This window comes from Erithacus rubecula (genome assembly GCF_903797595.1).
Source record: "Erithacus rubecula genome assembly, chromosome: 9".
NCBI lineage: Eukaryota > Metazoa > Chordata > Aves > Passeriformes > Muscicapidae > Erithacus > Erithacus rubecula.
Window position 1 is genome coordinate 3,569,067 of NC_136660.1, and position 19,011 is coordinate 3,588,077.

The following is a 19,011-nucleotide window of genomic DNA, read 5'->3' on the forward strand; positions in this document are numbered from 1 at the left end:
ATTAATTTGGATGATCCTGCTCCTGGGATGCTTGGTTGGGTTGCAGGAGAGAGGCCCCACACAAGATAGGGCAATGCAGAAAAATTTGTGAGGAGGAATAACCCTAATATAATTGTCCCTCCTGCTGAGGGACATCAGGAGGTCTGTGGTAGCAGTCTGGAAACTCCCTGTGGAAATGTGCTGCCCTTGGTTGGGCACCAGCTGTGGAATGCTGATATCTCCTTTGGGGCTCCAGATGGGATTGTGTTCCTATAACCTTGTTAAAAGGCAAGACAAGGGAGAGAAAGATGCCTCCTGAGCCCTAAAAAGTTAAAGAACATTAAAACTCAGTGAGACTAGGGCAGCTGGCTAAGTTTGTCTGCTGGGATAAACACCTGGCACTCAAAATAATCATTTTTGATGGGGAATAAAGGTGCCCAGGTGATGTAAAGCACATAAACTGCTCGGAGCAGGGGTGGGTCAGCAACTTTCCCCAGGGACCACTGTGGTGCCTTGGCTTGTCCCCAGAGCCTGGACTGGCCTCTCTTACCACGGGGTGGCACCAGCAGCCCAGCCTGCTGTGACAGCAGGACACAGTGGGACATAGAGCAGGGAAAATCCCAGGAAAAGCTCCGCTCGGACCTGCTGAAGGGTGGAGGGCTCCCTTGGAGCTCCCAGGCAGCAGGATGCACCCCACAGGCTCTCTGCTGTCACTGGGGTGACGTTTGTCAGGCTGAAAATGAACACAGGTGACACTTCTGGGCTGCATCCTCACCCCTGCTCTTGTCTTTGCACCTCCCACCCCCTGTTTACTCTAATCTCCTGATTTCTCGTTTATTCTGGGTTTTTTTTCCTGTCGCTTTTTACCAGCCACCCAGATTTTTTCCTTCCTTTCCTGACACATTCCCACTGATTTTTCATCCCCCTTTCCAGTGAAGGAGCTGCTTGAAGACACACCTTGTGGTTGTTCTAAACACACAGGAACAAAACCCAGTTCAGCTATGCCAAGGAGCTTTGGCTGCAGAGTTGCAGGATGTTGATTTTTTTGCAGAAAGTGAACACAGAATCACAAAACCGTGGAATAATTCAGGTTGGGAAAGGTCTCTTAAGAGTTTCAGGTCCCCATGCCAAGCCTAGCACATGTCCCCAAGTGCCACAACTCCACATTTTTAAATCGCCTGAGGGATGGTGACTCTGCCACTGCCTGGAACATGTCTGGGTACATCCATGGGGTATTCCACACTGCAGGAACCTGCACCTCCTGCAGCAGCTTCCTTGCTCTCCCACAGGTAAACATCACACTGCTGGACATCAATGACAACTATCCCACCTGGAAGGATGAGCCATACTTCATCAATCTGGTGGAAATGACCCCTCCCAACTCGGATGTCACCACGGTATGTGTGAGGCAAGGCTGTTCCCAAGGGTTGGCTGGAGCAAGGGGACACCTCCAGACAGGTGTCACCTCCAAACTGGTGTCACCTGTGTCACATTCAGCCCAGCACCCTCTTGCAGAATTCCATTGAAAAGCTTCCTCCCACTGCTGACCATTCCCTGTGTTTCTTCTCCCTGCTGGGATTTTTTTTTCCCCTCTCCCAGTTGTGTGGATTTTGGCCAAATATTCCTTTTCTTAGCCTTGTCCGTGACCTCCTTCAAGGACCCCTCTGAAAGACTTTGATTTGCAGTCTTTCAAGTCCCTCTGGCGAAATAAAAGAGAAGGAGAGGGGGAGGCTTCTATTCCATCACGTCGAGAGAAAAATGACTGGAACAAAATGGAAAATAAATGAGGGAAAAGTGAAGAGAATCCACAAAATCATTTAAGGAGGAAGGCTGCAAAAAAAAAATTTTTTTTTTCCCTTTCTTTCTGGAGGGGGAGAAGGGTCTGCCAGCGCTGCTCAAGCCAGAGCACAGTTTTCTCTCCTTCAGCCCTGCTGCTCAGTGCCAGCTTGAAGTCATCTTGCCTTTGACAACCCAATTAGTTGCTGGGAAAATAATTATTTTGTCACCGATCCGATGTAAATTCAGCTGCAGGACAAGCAGCAGGAGCCGGGGAAGTTATGAGGGCAATGAAATTGGGGTGTTTTTTTAATGTAAATGTCCCCTGTAATTAAAAACGTCACAGGGAGAACAATAAAGAACAAAATATGTGGTATGGAGGAGAGCTCCACCAAGAAATTATTACCAGCGCTCCTGATGTGGCAGCAAAAGTTCCTCAGCATGCCTCTTTGTCCCATTTACCTTATTTTTCCAAGGGGTCTTTGTTTTTTTAGGTGGTCTTATTCAAAAAGGAGGAAAATCAAGTTTGATTGCTGGATTTTGTCGTGCTATTACCTCCTGCGCTCGCAGGCCAGTTTTGGGGAGATGTAACACCACGGCAGAGGTCTTGAGGGTGCAAAGTCCCTACAAAGGTTGTGAAAATACAGGGCTGGATGGAAAAGCTTCTTCCAGTTTTTCCAGATCTTCTTGCTGCTGGTGGTGCAGGGAGGCTGTCCTGGTTTGAAGGACAGGTGTCTGCCAATAAAGGCAGAAGCTTCTCTTTGAAATGGAGAATGTAAACCCCCTCCCTCCAAATTATTATAATTTTGAAATTAAGGGGCTCTCAGGCAAAGATATGGGAACTAGGAATAGCAGTTCCTTACTAGGAAAATTTAAATAGAAATGCAGTATTACAAAGAACAATCCCAAAACACTGCCAGAGTCAGAATCCAAGCTGACACCCTGTCAGTCAGTCAGGGTGTTGGCAGCAGTCCCATTCAATGGTGGCTGCATCCTCCTGCAGTGCCAGATGTGGTTCAGCTGGAGCAGTGCTCCTGGAGAAGGTGCAGTTTTCCTCTGAAGGTTCAGGGATGATGTGGGAAGGTCCAGCTTGCCTCTGGAATCTACTAAAAAAAGGCTGCTTTGGTGTTCCAAATCTCAGTTTTTATCTAGGTAGGAAAGGCTTGGCTCCTCCCCTGGCTGGAGCATCTCCCATGGGATGATGTAATTTTATCAGTCATGCAGTGGGACTCAATGTCCCAGCAGCAGATGATATCTCCTGGAGAGAGGATGGGTTGTGGGAAAGATAAAGATGATTGTCCCAGCTGGTTTAAAGATGGCCCATTAGCAGAGGATATGTGCCAGGAGATCAGGGTCACTGCCCCACCTGGCTTGAACAGATGGTGACAGAATACACATTGCTGGCCACATCAACCCAACACAGAGGCCAAGCTCAACACCATCAAATCTCCACACAGATTCCTCACTGGTGCTAATTCCCTGCACTCTGCCCTAACTCTGCGCTGTCCCCCCAATTTTGGCAGGTGGTGGCTGTTGACCCGGACCTGGGGGAGAACGGCACGGTGGTGTACAGCATCCGGCCTCCCAACAAGTTCTACAGCATCAACAGCACCACGGGCAAGATCCGCACGTCGGGCGTTCTGCTGGACCGCGAGAATCCCAATCCCCAGGAGGCACAGCTCATGCGCAGGATCGTAGTGTCTGTCACCGACTGTGAGCTCCCACCCCACCCTGATTCTTTTCACTGTCGAGCTGAGCCTTCCCCCAGCCTCATTTTGCCTTTACTACTGTTTTCTTTCCTCCTGTTTTGAGCGGGAGTGTTTCTGGGGTCAAAGAATGGGAGTAGCTTGAAAGGTGCTGCTACAACAAAGTACAAACCCCTCTCAGCCATTCATGTAGCAGCCCTGAGAATGAGTCTGAGAGGGAGGAGCCCTCCCTCCCCTCAGCCTTGCTCCATTGGCATCGCAAGAAATCAATTTGAGCAGGTGAGGGAAACAGAGCTGATGGGTTTTTCTTTGGAAATATTGCAGCAGGAAAACTTCTCTTAGGCAAATAAAGGTAGATACACAGAGATAATTCTTAGGGGATTGTTTGAGGAATGGTTTTAAACCAAAAGAGGAGAGATTGAGGTTAGGTGTTGGGAGGAAATTCTTTACTAAGAAGGTGGTGGAACAGCCTGCCCAGAGAAGCTGTGTCTGCTCTAACCCTGGAAGTGCCCCAGGCCAGGTTGGACAGGGCTTGGAGCAACCTGGTCTAGTGGAAGGTGTCCCTGCCCACAGCAGAGGGCTGGAATTAGATTATCTGTGAGGTCCCTTCCAACCCAAACCATTCTAGGATTCTATCTAATTGTCCATTCATGGTAGATCATCCATGACAAACCAGGGCCATCACCCCATCCTGCACTGCTGTCTGCACGGGGGGTGAGGGCTCCTTTTATAGGGGAAAGGGGTGGAAAAGCTCAAGCATTAACCTTGAGACCCCATTCCTGGCCTCCACAGGTGGGAGGCCGCCCCTGAGAGCCACCAGCAGTGCCACAGTTTTTGTCAACCTGCTGGACCTGAACGACAACGACCCCACTTTCCAAAACCTGCCCTTTGTTGCCGAGATCGCCGAGGGCCTTCCCGCAGGCTCCTCTGTCTTCCAGGTGAGCCTGTCTCACTGCTGCCATTCCTCACACTGGGAGCTGCTCCTGTCCCTGTCATGGCTTCTGCAAACAGAGATCCAGCATCCTTTCCCTTCTCCTCATCTCCTCCATCTCTTCCATCCTCTCCACCTCCTTCCCTTTGCCATCCTCTAGCCGGGATGTGCATCTTCACGGATCCTCTGAGGCCATTTCATCCCTGCATCCCAAAGGTTCTGGGGGTTTCTGCAGCATGGGCAGGAGATGATGAGGGTGCTCTCCCCACCAGGTGGTGGCCATTGACCTGGACGAGGGCCCCAACGGGCAGGTGTCCTACCGCATGCAGGTGGGCATGCCCCGCATGGATTTCCTCATCAACAGCACCAGCGGGCTGGTCACCTCCACGGCCGTGCTGGACAGGGAGAGGATCCCCGAGTACTACCTGAGGGTGGTGGCCAGTGATGCTGGAGAGCCTGCCAAGAGCTCCACCAGCACCCTCACTGTCAAAGGTGGGTGTGCCCAGACCCCGTGGGGATGAGGACACCTCGCTGCAGGAAATGCAGTTCCTGTAAGAGACCCAAAAACAGGATCAGGTCTGGCTCTGCGTGCAACAGGGCATAGGGATGGCTCCCACCACACTGCAGAGATGGGGAAAACATTGGTGCTTTTCCCAAATTCTCTATTTTATTTTTATCCTCCATTCCCCCATCCCCAGTGCTGTTTTTTCTTTTGATTCAGCGTGATTCCCATCAGCTGCATGCCTGGACAGCCCACGCAGTCCCAGTTCAGAGCTGGAGCCTCAGTGCATGGCCTGTCTTTAATTTAATGCCTTGCTGTTTCCTGGCTTCGTGCAAGGCTAGTGCTGGAAAAGGATAAGTGTCATCTGGAAATAAACTGACCCTGGATTGTCCCCAGGCCTGGGTCTGGAAAAGAATTTCCTGGTCCTGTACCTTCAGAGCTCTCTGCTGTGCCCCAGGAAATACTGAGCTTATATTCAAGATATTCCTTTGAATGGGGATGGAAATAGGCTTGGTGAAAACTTGAATTTCAGTGATGTAATGTTTTTTTGGCTGTGAGGAGGGTGATCTGTGGGTACCAGAGGCAACCAAATGCAGCCTACAGCCACTCTGCAGGCACCCCCACTGCACAAACAGGGAGAGTCAGGCAGAGCATTCCCTGGGATACTGAGAGCAGCAGGAGGGGGATTTGGGAGCCCTGGCACGTGCAGGAGGGGCAGCACACTCAGCTCTGCTCCCCCTTTTCAGTTCTGGATGTGAATGACGAGAACCCCACCTTCTTCCCCTCCGTCTACAACGTGTCCCTGCCTGAGGATGTGGCCCGGGATTTCAAGGTGGTCCGGCTCAACTGCACGGACGCCGACATCGGGCTGAATGCCGAGCTCAGCTACTTCATCACAGGTGTGAGCCCCATGCAGGAAGGCAGTTCTGGTGGCAGGAAGGCTCAGGCTGCCCCAGGGTGTTCTGCACTTCCAGTGCTGCCTTTCCCAGCCCCTCCAAACCTTGTCCGGCATCGCCCTCTGCTGAACAGCCCCGCTTGGCTCCCGGCCATGCTGACCACTCTGCTGACCCTTGAAAAGCACCAGGGCGGGCAGAACACAACTAGGGAGAAGGGCTGAGGTGGTTTTCATTATTTGGGAGCTGTAAATGGCATTTTGGGGCATTTGTGCCAATCCTCTGGTCAGGTAAGATTGGGTGGGATGCAGTGCCCGGCTCACTCTGCAGCTGTAGCACCTGCAGCAGGAGGCTGGGGAATCCCCTGGCCACGGTTTGACTTGCAAACTGAGCCCTGAGGAAGAGGGTAAAAAACAGAAGTGTCACCAGAGAGTCGTTTTCCCCACAATAGCAGCCTGCTGTTTCACACCACAGCCCCAAGATGGGGTGTGCTGTCCCACAGGTACCACGGCTCACGTGCAAACTCAGCCCGGTTTGCTTCCAAAGCATTCAGGAAATTATTCAGCTTTTCCCACGGCCATTGGATTTTCCCTGTGTTCTGCCAGGGAACAAGGTACAAAACCATCCTTGCACAGCTGTTCCCAGGCTTCAGGATCCAAGGAAATGGCCTCAAATTGGACCAGGGAAGGTTCAGATTAGAGATTGGAAAATCTTTCTTCACTGAAAGGGTAGCCAGGCTTTGGAACATGGAAGCAGTGGATGCTTCATCCCTGGAGGTGTTAAAGGTCAAGTTAGAGCACCTGGTCTAGTAGGTGTCCATGGAAAACTGTTGGAACAAGATGACCTTTAAGGTCCCTCTCAACCCAACTGAACCCAATCCAATCCAACCCAACACAACACAACCCAAATCAACCCAATCCAACCCCACACAACCCAACACAACACAACCCAATCCAACCCAACACAACCCAATCCAACCCAACACAACCTAACCCAACACAACACAACCCAACACAACACAACCCAATCCAACCCAACACAACCTAACCCAACACAACACAACACAACCCATTCCAACCCAACACAACCTAACCCAACACAACACAACACAACACAACCCAAATCAACCCAATCCAACCCAACTCAACCCAACCCAACCCAACCCCACCCAACCCAACCCATTCCAAGTTTCTATTCTGCTTCTCCTTTGCTGCAGGTGGGAACCAGGATGGCAAATTTAGCGTTGGCTTCAGGGACGGGGTCGTCAGGACAGTGGTGAGCCTGGACAGGGAGACCGTGGCATCCTACACGCTGATCCTCGAGGCCATTGGTAAGGATTTTCCAGGAATCCCACGGGGCCACTGCCACACAGCCCCATGAGTGCACTTGTCAAGCTCCTTTGCAGGTGTGTTGGAGGGGTAGCAACCTCCAAGGCACTCTGCAGACCAGAGCCTGTGCCTGGAGTTAACATTTCACAGCCCATGTGAATTAACACGTTCCAGTTCCATCATGGTTTTTGCAGAGAGTATATTCTCCTCTCAGGTTTTCCCAGCCCCAGGGCTCTCCCTTTCACACAAGGAAGGAAGGCCTCCTACTCCTGAGAGGCTCCACACTATCCAGGGCAGCCCTCTACCCAAAAATGCCAACACCACAGCATCGTTCCCCTCAAGCCATGCCAGCCCTTGGCTCCATGGCTGTGATTAACCCTGAGCCACCTGGCACAGGCAAAGGGTCCGTGTGCCAAACTCAGCTTGGCTGCCATCCTCAGAGCTTTATAATGATGTGCCTGTTCACAGATGACTTGGATGTCCGTTTTGAGAGGAGGAATAAGTGGCCTGGACAGAAATGTTGGGGGCACAGCTTTGCAGGTGCCACAGGGGCCGCAGCAGGGATGGATCCCAAGGGGCAAAGGGTCTGTTGTTCCCCTCCAATGGGGATCACAGTGCCTGTGTTTGCCCAGATCCCACAGGTTCCCAGCTGGGTGGGCTTAGCCTGCAAAACAGGCATTTTGAAAAATCCAACCCCAATCCATGCCTCCCAGTGCTTCTGTGCCGTGTCCTTGCCTGTGAACCCATCCTGCTGCTCTTTGGCTGCGGAAAACTCATCAGGCTGCCTCCATCTCCCAAATTCCTGTCCTCCAGCAGTCCCTTCACTTGATGTATGGAATTGCAAATCCTCTCTAATGATCAGTTGCATTTCTAGCTTTACTGGGCTCCATGGCAGGGCTTGGGGGTGGTTTGGCTTTTCCTTTTTTTGTTTCAAAATAGGCAAGGAAAAAAAAAACAAAAAACCCATGGTTCAGTGTGGGATTTAAAAGCTGCAAAAAGACGAAATATTTTGGTTGAGAAATCTTGATTCTGTTGTCTCAGCAGCCATGGGCTGAGCAAAGAGGAGGTGGCTGACCCTCTCTTCCTCACTTTTTTCTCCCTGCAGACAATGGTCCCACCGGGAACCGGCGCACCGGCACTGCCACAGTGTACGTGACTGTCCTGGATGTCAATGACAACAGACCCATCTTCCTGCAGAGCAGCTATGAAGTCAGTGTCCCTGAGGACATCCCTGCTGCCAGCAGCATTGTGCAGGCACGTGGCTCTTCCCCTGGGGTGGCACTGGGGGTCCCCCACTGACTGTGCCCTGACCCTGAGCTGCTGCAAGCCCAGGCCTGAGATTTGCTCTCCCCTTCAGTGTCCTGCTCCCTCGGGGCAGGGAGAGATGTGCTCCTGCTCACCCACTCCTCTGCCAGTCCAGGCTGTGAGTGCCAGGCAGAAGGCAGCAAAAAACAAGGGAAAATTAAGAAGCTCACCCCGTTTCTGCAGGGGGTGAGAGGAGAAGAGCCAAGCCCTGTTTTCTCCCTCCTCCCAAACAGATCTCCACGGGGAGGGAGAGGAGTGCCCCGCAAAGAGATGCTCGGAGAGGGAGGAAAGCATTTGGGCTTTGCTTTCATTTTTGTGGCTCTTTGAGGGAGCGGTGGGCAGAGCTGAATGGCTCAGTGAGCACCGAATGAATGCGGGCATTCACTCGGGCTTCCAGCATCCCTCCCAACCCCGGGCTCTTCTGGAGCAGGCACCAAAGGCTCTTTGCACAGGGCCCTGGGAAGGCTCCTGCTGCCTTCAATACCTCTGCCGGCACAGGGAAAGGGGCAGCTTTGTCCCTGACAAAGCTGGCACGATGAGTCACCGGCAGAGAAGAAAGGAGCCTTTAGCCTGCTGCCACAAAGATTTGCCGGGAGCCGTGTGTCCGCTCCGAGCAGCCGGTCCCCAAGGAATCCTGTGGTTCCTCATCACCTGTTGTGCCATGGCACAGTGTTCCCGATGTCTCTGGGATCACACATCAGTCTGCAATCCCAGGATGGAGGCGTGTCCCTGCACAGGACTCTTCAAATTGAACCAGTTTGGCAAATTGGATGAACGGAGGGAGCTCGAGTCTGGCTGGTGTCAAAATGCCTTTTCTTAGAGGGGGATGCCCTTGGAAGTCCATGGCAAGAGAGGGAGTGACTGGGGGGAGTTGTTTTTTCCACAGAAAAAGATGAAAGAGAGACAGAAATGATCCATCACCAGGCTTTACTTTAATTTACACCTCCAGTGTGAACCATTTGTACAGAAGATCTCTCCCTCCAAATGCATCCCCACAACCCCAGGGCAGCAGGAGAGTTTCTGAGTGTTTCCCCATCCCTTTCTCCCAAAACCAGGCAGGCCAGAGAGCAGAAATGGAAATGCATTGACCCCATGGAAAGGGGTGACAGGGACCAGGCAGCACATGGGGCACGCGTCTCCCTCCACCTTCTTGGGGCAAATCTCCACTGAGGATTGCTTTCTATGGAGCAGGTTTCCTCTGGGCTGCCTCTCTTCAGGTGGCCAGGTTGCTCCTGCTCTCTTCTAGGCTGTTTGTTCCGGTGGAGCACAACTTGCACAATGTTTTCCAAAAGAAATGAAGCAGCAGGATTTTTTTTTTTTTTTTTTTTTTCTGCTGGTAACTGGGTGTAGTTGTAGTTTGGATGCCTCCACCTTCCCTGGCAGGAAGCAGCAACCTGGAAAGCATCTGGGAACCTGGCATTGCAAAATCTCCTGGAAATGAGTTGCTCAAAGTGTCTCTGCCAGGTTGTTCAGGATACCAAGGGATGCTTGAGAAGGGAGCCAAAATCTTGGGAAGGAGCACAGGGCAAGATCACATTTTGGTGGACTCCACCATGTGCCAGTCCTGGCTGGGACAGGCAAGAGGGCTCTGAGGCACCAGCTGGCTTCTCCTGAAGCTGCTGATGGAGCACCTGAGGGAGCCCAGGCGCTTCCAGAGCCTCAGCTGGGGCTCACTGGCATCCACAGGGTGGTGGGGCAGGCACTCCTGGAGACCAGGGAGGGACCAGCCCAGCACTGCCGGCTTGCAGAGGGTGGAAAGGACCAGGAGGGTGGCCAGGAGCAGGAAGATGCAGGTGACGCCGATGATGATGGGCAGCCAGTCTGTCCCCTGAGGGGGTGCAGCACTGGGTGGGAGCAGCTCCGTAGTGGGAAGCCCAAGGAGAGGTGGGGTGGGAGTGGTCCAGTTGGCAGAGTGCTCCGTGCTCATCCTCCCTGCAGTGCAAGGTGACACAGAGAAGTGGCATAGGTTGTTACCACCTGGAAGCCACCCTCTGGTTAAACTGGTGGATTCTTGTGGTGCCTTGATGCCCAAGATTCTCCCAGCCATGTTTTTACTGGCACAGGAGGTGTCCATCTGCCCAAACTGATGTGCAAAACCACCTGGCCAAGAAATTCTACCACTTTTTACATGTGGTACCATGGCCCCAGGGAGGACACTTTTAGGGAGCACACACACATTGCATGAAGGTTTTCTGGAGGAGTTAAATATCCATGCACTACAGAAAGTTCAAAATCCTCCCCCCACAAGCTGCTGAGGTTTTATTCTCCTCTGTTCCCCAGAAATGCAGATTTGCTGAACTGCCTGTCATTTGGGGCTTTTGTGATTATTCTCTTGAAGAAATTGGACAGTTGGTTGAGCCTGTGCTCTGATAATCCCCCATCAAGCTGTGGTATTGTACTAGAACTGATTTTATTATTTTGCAAGGGTGAAGAATAACACCCTCACCCTACTCGTGCCAAAAATCCTCATGTCAGGCATTTTGCTGACCTGCTTTCGGGTTCAGACATGTCATGGGTGATGCAAACCAGCTTCCCAGAGTGTTAGCAATGACAGCTCTTACCTAACACCTGATGGAGACTGTCCTCTCCTTCCCCTGATGGGTCAGATCCTCCCAAGAGCATTTTGCACCCACTTTTTTGCTCCCCAGCCCCAGACAGGCTGTGACAGGGGCTGGCACCTCTCCAGATGGAGATGAGGAGATGAGGGCTGGGGAAATCCTGTTTGTGCCAATCCTCTAGGGGTAAATAAAGTCAACTTTATTATAATGAGTTTCCTGTGGAGGTCTGGGAGAGCTGATTAACTGGGCTGTGGCTGAGCAATCTCCTGGTGGACTTGGGTTTGGATTGAGCCAATTTAAAACCAAAATCTTAGTGGGGGAAAGGCAGGGATGAAGGGTTCCCAAAGTCTCTAGGTCTGCTAAGTCCCAAAGTCACACATACGTGTGTAAGGCAGAAGGAAACATTCACCAAAAACATCCCAAAAGGTGGGGAGAGGACATCAGTGACATGGTTTGAATCACTAAGGGTGTACCAGCCTGCTCAGAGCTTGGGGGAGATGCTGCTGTTTCCATGGGTCAGAGCCTGGAAAATGGGGAATGCAAAAACAAATGGGTCAGCTTTGAGAGGGTGACTCCCTGTGTGTATTGCACAGGGACTGAAGCTCTTGTCACTACCTCCACAGTGATGTTTTCACCTCTCTTCACCCCAAAAGTATTTTATTATCCTTTACTAGCTCTGTCCTTTCCCCCAGCTTTGGGAACAGACCAGCAATCCCAAGGACTCTCTGCTCCTCTGTGCTGGCAGGCACAGGCAGGGCTGCAGCTTGTCCCACACCAAGGGCAGCCTCAATCCAGGTTTCCAGGGCTACTTTAGTGCTGGCATTCCCTGACTGCCTGTGCCTGTGGTGACCTCACCTTGCTCCCTCAGAGCCAGCCAGGAGCCATGGGCAATTCCTGCAGGCCCTTCTTGTTCATGGCTGCAGAGCTTGTCTTTTAAATTCCCTTGACAGTGTTCCATAGAAACCCATCAGGAGGGATCACACTGATGTTTTCCCAGGCTTTTTCATCCACTCACTGCCCTCCTCTTGCTTCCCATCCAGCTTCTCCTCACACTCAGCTTTCATGGCACTACCCCTTCCCAGCATCACTGTCCCACCCAGGCTCCATATTTGTCACCCTGGTGGGTTAAAAGAGATTTTCCTGTCCTGGAAATTCCCCCCAGCCTGATCAACTCCAAATGTGACACATCCCCTTGAGCACTCAGGCTCCAGCACTGGCCAAGAGGCAGATGAGGATCAGAGGGGGGAAAAAAGAGACATTGCAAAAGGTAAAATATCCCTGAGAGAGGTGGAAAGGGAGAAAAAAGGAATGATTCTCATGCCTGAGCAGCAGAGAGGGTAGTTCAGTCCAGCAGCAGGCACTGCTCCCTGCCCTGGCCCAGCTGCCTAGTTTGGCAGCTTTTCCATATGCTCTCCCTCCTTTCCTCAAACTCCTGCAAAGAAAAGACTGTTTTCAGGCACTGCTCCCATGAAAAGCAGCTCTCATTCCCCTGCCCAGCCTGCTTAGCAACATTTCTGGAGCTCACCAGCTTATCCCAAATATTCCCACGGGCTTGGAGGAGGAGGTGATGCTGGACAAACACCTGACCCGGATGGTTGGGACCCCAGAGCTGTGAGTGATGCTGCTCCCCATCACCCTCAGAGCTGCATCCAGGCTGTCCCCCTCTCCCGTCACCAGGAGAGACACAGCAACGAGCCTGGGAAGGGAGGAGGGATGCCTGACCTCATCCCCACCCAGAATTCTGCATCCCCACCCCGAATCTGCATCCCCACCCATTTCCAGCCCTTTCCCCTGGCTGGGGGCAGCAGCTCTGCAGCCAGGGATCTGTCTCACCCCTGGGGGTGACCAAAGGGAGGAGGTTTTGGGGTCCCTACCTCTCACCAGCCAGCCAAGCCCGGGCTCTGCCTCCTGCATTCCCTCCTTGTGCCTCTCCCACCGAGCTCTTCCCGCTGCCAGCCCCCTCCTCCCTTTGGGGAGGGTGGGACAGAGGTGCCATCCGGGCTGGGGACAGCCTGCACAGCAAGGACAAGGGGGACAGAGCTGTGTCCTGCTGGAGCTGTGTCCCTTGCCGAGGTCGAGTCCCTGGGATGTGTATTTTCAGGATTTATCCCTGCAGGATGACTCAGTGGTGCAGTCCTGGGCTGAGCCCCCCGTGGTGGGAGGGTTGGCACCTGCCCTCCACATGCTTGTTCCCCCTTTTCCCTGAAAATCTACGTTTTTTTCCCATTCTTTTATGGCCCTTCAAAGCACCACCTTTCCTTTGGGACCTCAGCAAGTCAAACAAAACTTTCTTCAGGCAGCAGACTGGCAGAAGAATACCTTGTCTTAATGCAAACTACTGATTTTTAATAAAAAAGAATTTTTAAAAAATGGCTGGGCTGACCCGTATCACCTAGTTTGTGTGCCACAGATTCAGGTTTGGGGTGAGCTGGGAACAGGGTGACCCAAGGGGATTTGAAAGGTGAAGTTGGCTCATCCTGAGATGAACTCTCCTGGGCACAGTGGGGCAAGGAATGGCACAAAAAACTGGAAAGATTTGCCTCCCATCCCTTCATTTTTCCTCCTCTGGCTTTTCCCTGTGAAAACATGGAAGGCTTTTCTATTCCTGGCATGATAGCTTTTCCCTGTGCCATGCCAGGGCAGCTGGTCTGCTGTGGGACCCATCCCACAGGATTCCTCGGGCACTCCCTGCATCCTTTTCCTGGTGCTTTGTGAGTGGCCACAAGCTTTGGGTGCTTTGTGGGGAGTGGGTTTTGCCCTGAGAGAAATTCAGGGTCTCAGTGCCAGCTGGACTGGAAGCCCCAGCCCTGCTGGTCACAGCCAGGTCTCATTTCCCAGCTGCCAGCTGCTGGCTGGGGCTGTAGGGAATGCACTGCAGTGTTGTTCAGTGACACCAGAGGGGACCCGTGCCTTGGTTTTCCCAGGGCAGACTCGGTCCATGCAGTGCATCAGAGCCTAGGGGCGCTCCCACCCCTGCTCAGGGCCTCACAAGGATGCTCTAGGCTGTTTTTTCCATGTGCTGCTGCTTGGAAAGCAGGATGCCATGGGCTGTGTGCCTCCTGCCCAGCTCAAATCACCCCAGCAAGGCTCCACCCCTGGCAGCATCACCACTGGGACAAACATTGGATTGCAGGGTAGGATTGGTGGGGGCAGCTCCTCCAGCACAATGTGGGATTTGTGGTGTGCTCCTGAGGTCAGCCCCAGCAGCTAAGCTGGCAGCCAGGGGCTCCTGAGACTACTGTCCCTGCTGCCCAGTGATGAGGGAAGAGCAACTTGCTTTGTTTTGTATTTGGCAAGCTCCCCAGGTGGAGGAGAAGAATATCCAGCTTTGGCAGGGTAGGAGGACTAGTCCTAGCGTGGAATTCTCTGCCCTTCACCTCTACTCCTCTGCTTTTCTCATGAAGGTGAAAGCCACCGATGCAGACGAAGGCATTAATGGGAGAGTGTGGTACAGGATTGTCAAGGGTAAGTCCAGCTGCCCCATTTTGCAGCAGGGAGTTGGTCCCAGGCTCCACCCAGACTTGAGAGGTTGAGCTTGCCATCCTTTTGCACACTGGAGCCCACAGAACCATTTCTCCCAGCCCTAAGCAAAATTCAGCTTTAGGGCTCGTTGCTGAGGAATGATTTGTCATGGATGGACAGCTAGATAGAACCCTAAAATCACAGAATGGTTTGGGTTGGAAGGGACCTTTAAGTTCACCTCATTCCAACCCCCTGCCATGGGCAGGGACACTTTCCAACTTTCCACTACCCCAGGTTATTCCAAACCTGGGCTTGGACACTTCCAGGCATGGGGCAGCCACAGCTCCTCTGCGCAGCAGGGTTCACCACCCTCACAGGGAAGAATTTCCAATATTCCATCTATCCCTGCCCTCTTTCAGTGTGAAGCCATTCCCCTTTGTCCTGTCACTCCAGCCCCTTGTCCCAAATCCCTTTCCAGCCCTCTCAGAGATCTTTAGACACTAGAAGGGGCTCTAAGGTCTCTCCAGAGCCTTTCCTTTTCCAAGCAGAACACAGCCTGGACCCAGAGCAGAGTCCCTCCAGCCCTCAGAGCATCTTTGTGGCCTCCTCTGGACTCACTCCAACACATCCACATTTTTCTTATTTGATGAGATTCTGTAGTTCCTCCTGTCCTGACCTGGTGCCAAACCCTGATGTAGCTGAGTCTGATGCAGCCAGAGCTGATGGGGCTGAAGTTTTGCTCAACAATCTCCCTCCAAAACAGCCCCCCAGGGAGGGCTCAGCGTGTCACCAGGATGGATGTCAGGCAGTGGGCAACACCCCTGTTGTATTTTTCCCCCTTCTCCAGGAAATGAGCACAACCACTTCCGCATCAATCCCAGCACAGGGTTGGTGATGCGGGGCGTGAGGCACCTGGACAGGGAGCAGAACTCCTCCCATGTGCTGGAGGTGGAGGCCTACAACACGGAGCAGGGGCCCATGAGGAGCTCCGTGCGGGTAAGGACCCGGCAGAGCCGCTCGCGCAAAAGGCGCGGAAACGCGCGGTCCTTCCCAGCTTGCAGTCGTGCAGGAAATCACAAAGGTGTGGCATAAAGATGCTGATGGAAAGTCTCTGGGGGATGCTCAAGGGGATGTTCACCTTGTTGGTGAGGAGGGTTGTTTGATTTTTCTTTTTTCCCGTGATGTTTTGGTGCCATTAGGCTGCAGAGTGGTGCAGCAGTCACTCAGAGGGAGTCCTGCTCGCCCGGTGAGATGCAGCTCTGCTGCTGGGAAGAGAAGCTGGGCCTCAGCCTGTTGAAAATAGTCCTGGCCAGGCACTATTTAAATAATCCAGGGCCCGGTGGTGACAGTCTCCAGCTGCAGCACACCAGCTTCCCACGGTTCCCACAAACCCAGCCCTCAACTGTTGCATCTATTCTTAGACCCGGTGCTCGGGTGGGCTCTGGCTGAGTGTGAAGTGCCCCCAGCACCAGCAGCAAGCAGAAAACCAGGAGAAGGAAATATGTTCCCTGAGGAAACAGCAATGAACTTGGAGCAAAAATTTCCCACCAAGTCGCCAGTGTTTCTGTATTGCGAGGTCTCCAAGGGTTTGGTCAGGGGATCCCAGAGAATGGAGGAATTAATGTACCCAGTGTACCTCCCTCCCAGCAAGGAAAGACTGACTCACCCCAACCCTCAGGGCTGTGATGTTAAACCATTTGTGCTCAGCTGTGAGGTTAAACCGTTTGTGCTCACTCTACATCACCAGTGTTTGAAGAAGAAATTATCACCAGATCACGGAATGGGTTGAGTTGGAAGGGACTTTAAATCTCCCCTAGTTCCACCCCCCTGCCATTGTCAGGGACCCCTGCACCAGCCCAGGTTGCTCCAAGCCCTGAAACGTTTCTCCACTGGCACCACGAAGGGTTTGTTCCCAAGCTGGCCCGTTCACGCCCGGTTTCTCCGCGTGCGTTCCCAGGTGATCGTGTACGTGGAGGACGTCAATGACGAGGTGCCAGTGTTCACCCAGCGCCAGTACAACCGGCTGGGGCTGAGGGAGACGGCAGGAATCGGCACCTCGGTGGCCGTGGTCCGCGCCACCGACCGAGACACAGGTGGGAAATCAGCACCCAGCGTGGGGGACAGCACACTGATCCAAAGATCAGCCGCTGCGTGGATCCTGGCTGGGTTGGGCTGGGCTGAAATCCCATAGCATGGGCTCTGCTGGTGGTGCCTGCCTTTTTGGGGTGCTTGGCCCAGCCAGAACCACGGTTCCTGCTCCCTCTCCAGGCAACGGGGGTCTGGTGAGCTACAAAATCGTGTCGGGCGCAGAAGGGAAGTTCGAGATCGACGAGAGCACGGGGCTCATCACGACCATCGAGTACCTGGACTACGAGACCAAAACCAGCTACCTGATGAACGTCTCTGCCACGGACCAAGCGCCCCCCTACAACCAGGGCTTCTGCAGCGTGTATGTCAGCCTGCTGAACGAGCTGGACGAGGCTGTGCAGTTCTCCAACAGCAGTTACGAGGCCGTGATCATGGAGAACATCCCCCTGGGCTCCGAGGTGCTCCGCGTCCAGGCTCGCTCCATCGACAACCTCAACCAGATCACCTACAAGTTCGACCCCAACACCAACCCCCAAGCGCTCTCCCTCTTCAAAATCAATGGCATCACGGTAAGCAGCCACAGTGTGGTCCCTCCTGGCTTGTTTGGGCACTGTGAGCTTTGGTTTTGGTGGCCAACACAGCTGTTGCTCATGCTTGGCAGGGTGTGATCACGGTCAAAGGCCAGGTGGACCGAGAGAAAGGGGATTTCTACACCTTGACAGTGGTGGCTGATGATGGAGGACCAAAAATTGACTCCACAGTGGTGAGTAGCTTCTCCCAGCTTCCCCACCATCCACTGTCAGCCTTAGATCACCTCCCTCTCCCACCTCTGCCCTAGCTGTGCTTTCTGCTCCAGCTTCATGGGTCTGCAAATCCTGATATGGGGGAAAACCTGCTAAAACAGTTTGAAGGAGGTAAATTTAGGGGCCTCAAAATACTCCACAGTGGTTTGTGTTTCAGAGGGTTATATTTAGCAGTTTCACAGGCAGTGGGCAAGGGGTGATTTGCATTTCTCTGCTGAGTGCAGGGACAGCCCATGGGTGCGGATGCTCTCGGCTCTCCACACAGCACTGTGCTCTTATCTGAGCTCTCCCCAGTCAGATATGCCAACCTTATCTAGGAAAAAACAAAGGGATGCCCCAGAAGTGGAGCCACCAAATCACTGCAGAGGGCTACCCTTGACCCCTGGCACTGCTGTGGTAGGATGCAGGGTTAACCCACACTTCCTCATCCCTCACTAACTCCTCGTTGTTTACATTCTCTGTTTCTCCCTCTGCTTTCCTCCAACAGAAGGTAAGCATGTCCATCGTGCTGGGGACCAGAATCCCTCCCAGGGTCCACACTGAGCTGCAGGTGGAGACCTCCAGCACTGTTCCACCAGCACCAGCCTCCCCACCACCCCCAGGACGTGGGGCAGCCCCAGGAGCCACCCTGCTGAGTCCCAGCTCACTGATCCAGCACTTGGGATGGCAGCTGCAGTGGCTGAATGAGCTCTCCCAGCTCCTGGCTCTGTGTTTTGAATTCAGCAGCAACAATAACTGAATCACCTCAGGGCTCATAGCTCACTCCCCAGCTTCCTCCCGGGATGTTGTCGCATTCAGCCTGGCCGCACCTGGGAGCTTGGGGCACCCGAAAATAAATCCCCGGGAACAGAAAGGCTCTTCCTCTCTCATTTCTTGGATTGCACTTGGATTACAAACTCGATGAGAGCATTTCCTCTGCCTAATTGTGGCCAAAGTGGCCAGGTCCCCTCGAGCATCTTGTGCCTTTTTCCAAGAGGGAGTTCAGGTCTCCTCCAGCTTGCTCCAGTGGAGTTAAACACACTCAGCTCTGCCCTCTTTGTGGCCATTGAGCTTTAGAGCAAATCCCTGCTGCTGTGAGTGTGGATGAAATCACTGCTAGTGAAAAGTTTAGCAGGAAAGGGTCACCCTGCAGCAGCCCGAGCTGCTCCATTCTGAGCTATTTGGAGGATAAAAAACAGAGTGTGTTCCACCAAAAAATACACTGCTTGAGAGATGCAGCAACCTTGTTCTGTTTCTGCAGCCTCCAAGCATCCCTCCTCCTCTTCCTTTGCAGAGAGGGATGTACCTTCAGCTCCTGGGCTCAAACAGCTGCATCATTCCCTCAGGGGATGGATGACATGCTGTTGGCACCTTGCAGGGGTGTGGTGTGCTGGTGGGGTGCAGGGTGGCTGGCCATGCTGTGTGGGCAGAGTTCTGGCTCCTGTCCATGTCCTGATCCCCGTGCTCCTCTCACAGGTGACCATCACAGTCCTGGATGAGAATGACAACAGCCCCCAGTTCGACATCACCTCTGACTCGTCTGTCAGTGTGGCTGAGGACAGCGCTGTGGGCAAGAGGGTGGCCCTGGTCCTGGCCCGAGATCCAGATGCAGGCAGCAACGGCCAGGTAGGGAGGGAGACATTTGGATGCAGAAATTCTCCTCCCAACCCCTTCCCTCTGCATCCCTGTTAGAGGAAACTC

General features: G+C 53.2%; 1 protein-coding gene across 4 annotated transcripts in view; it reads left to right on the plus strand.

Moving 5' to 3' along the window:
• Positions 1–19,011, plus strand: part of CDH23 (cadherin related 23) — a 169,406-nt gene that overhangs the window by 112,771 nt on the left and 37,624 nt on the right. For 2 of the 4 annotated variants that reach the window (XM_079312977.1, XM_079312976.1), the window contains exons 21-27: positions 1,269–1,376; positions 3,279–3,468; positions 4,254–4,399; positions 4,665–4,884; positions 5,641–5,793; positions 7,004–7,117; positions 8,221–8,486. The exons of 1 other annotated variant lie outside the window; for it this stretch is intronic. In XM_079312977.1, coding sequence (XP_079169103.1) covers positions 1,269–1,376; positions 3,279–3,468; positions 4,254–4,399; positions 4,665–4,884; positions 5,641–5,793; positions 7,004–7,117; positions 8,221–8,414 — 1,125 coding nt within the window. In that variant the 3' untranslated portion in view covers positions 8,415–8,486. Of the gene's footprint in view, positions 1–1,268; positions 1,377–3,278; positions 3,469–4,253; positions 4,400–4,664; positions 4,885–5,640; positions 5,794–7,003; positions 7,118–8,220; positions 8,487–14,382; positions 14,444–15,287; positions 15,437–16,397; positions 16,534–16,708; positions 17,098–17,189; positions 17,292–18,786; positions 18,937–19,011 lie in introns of those variants that run through there. One more of the 4 variants, XM_079312979.1, reaches the window with a different exon arrangement.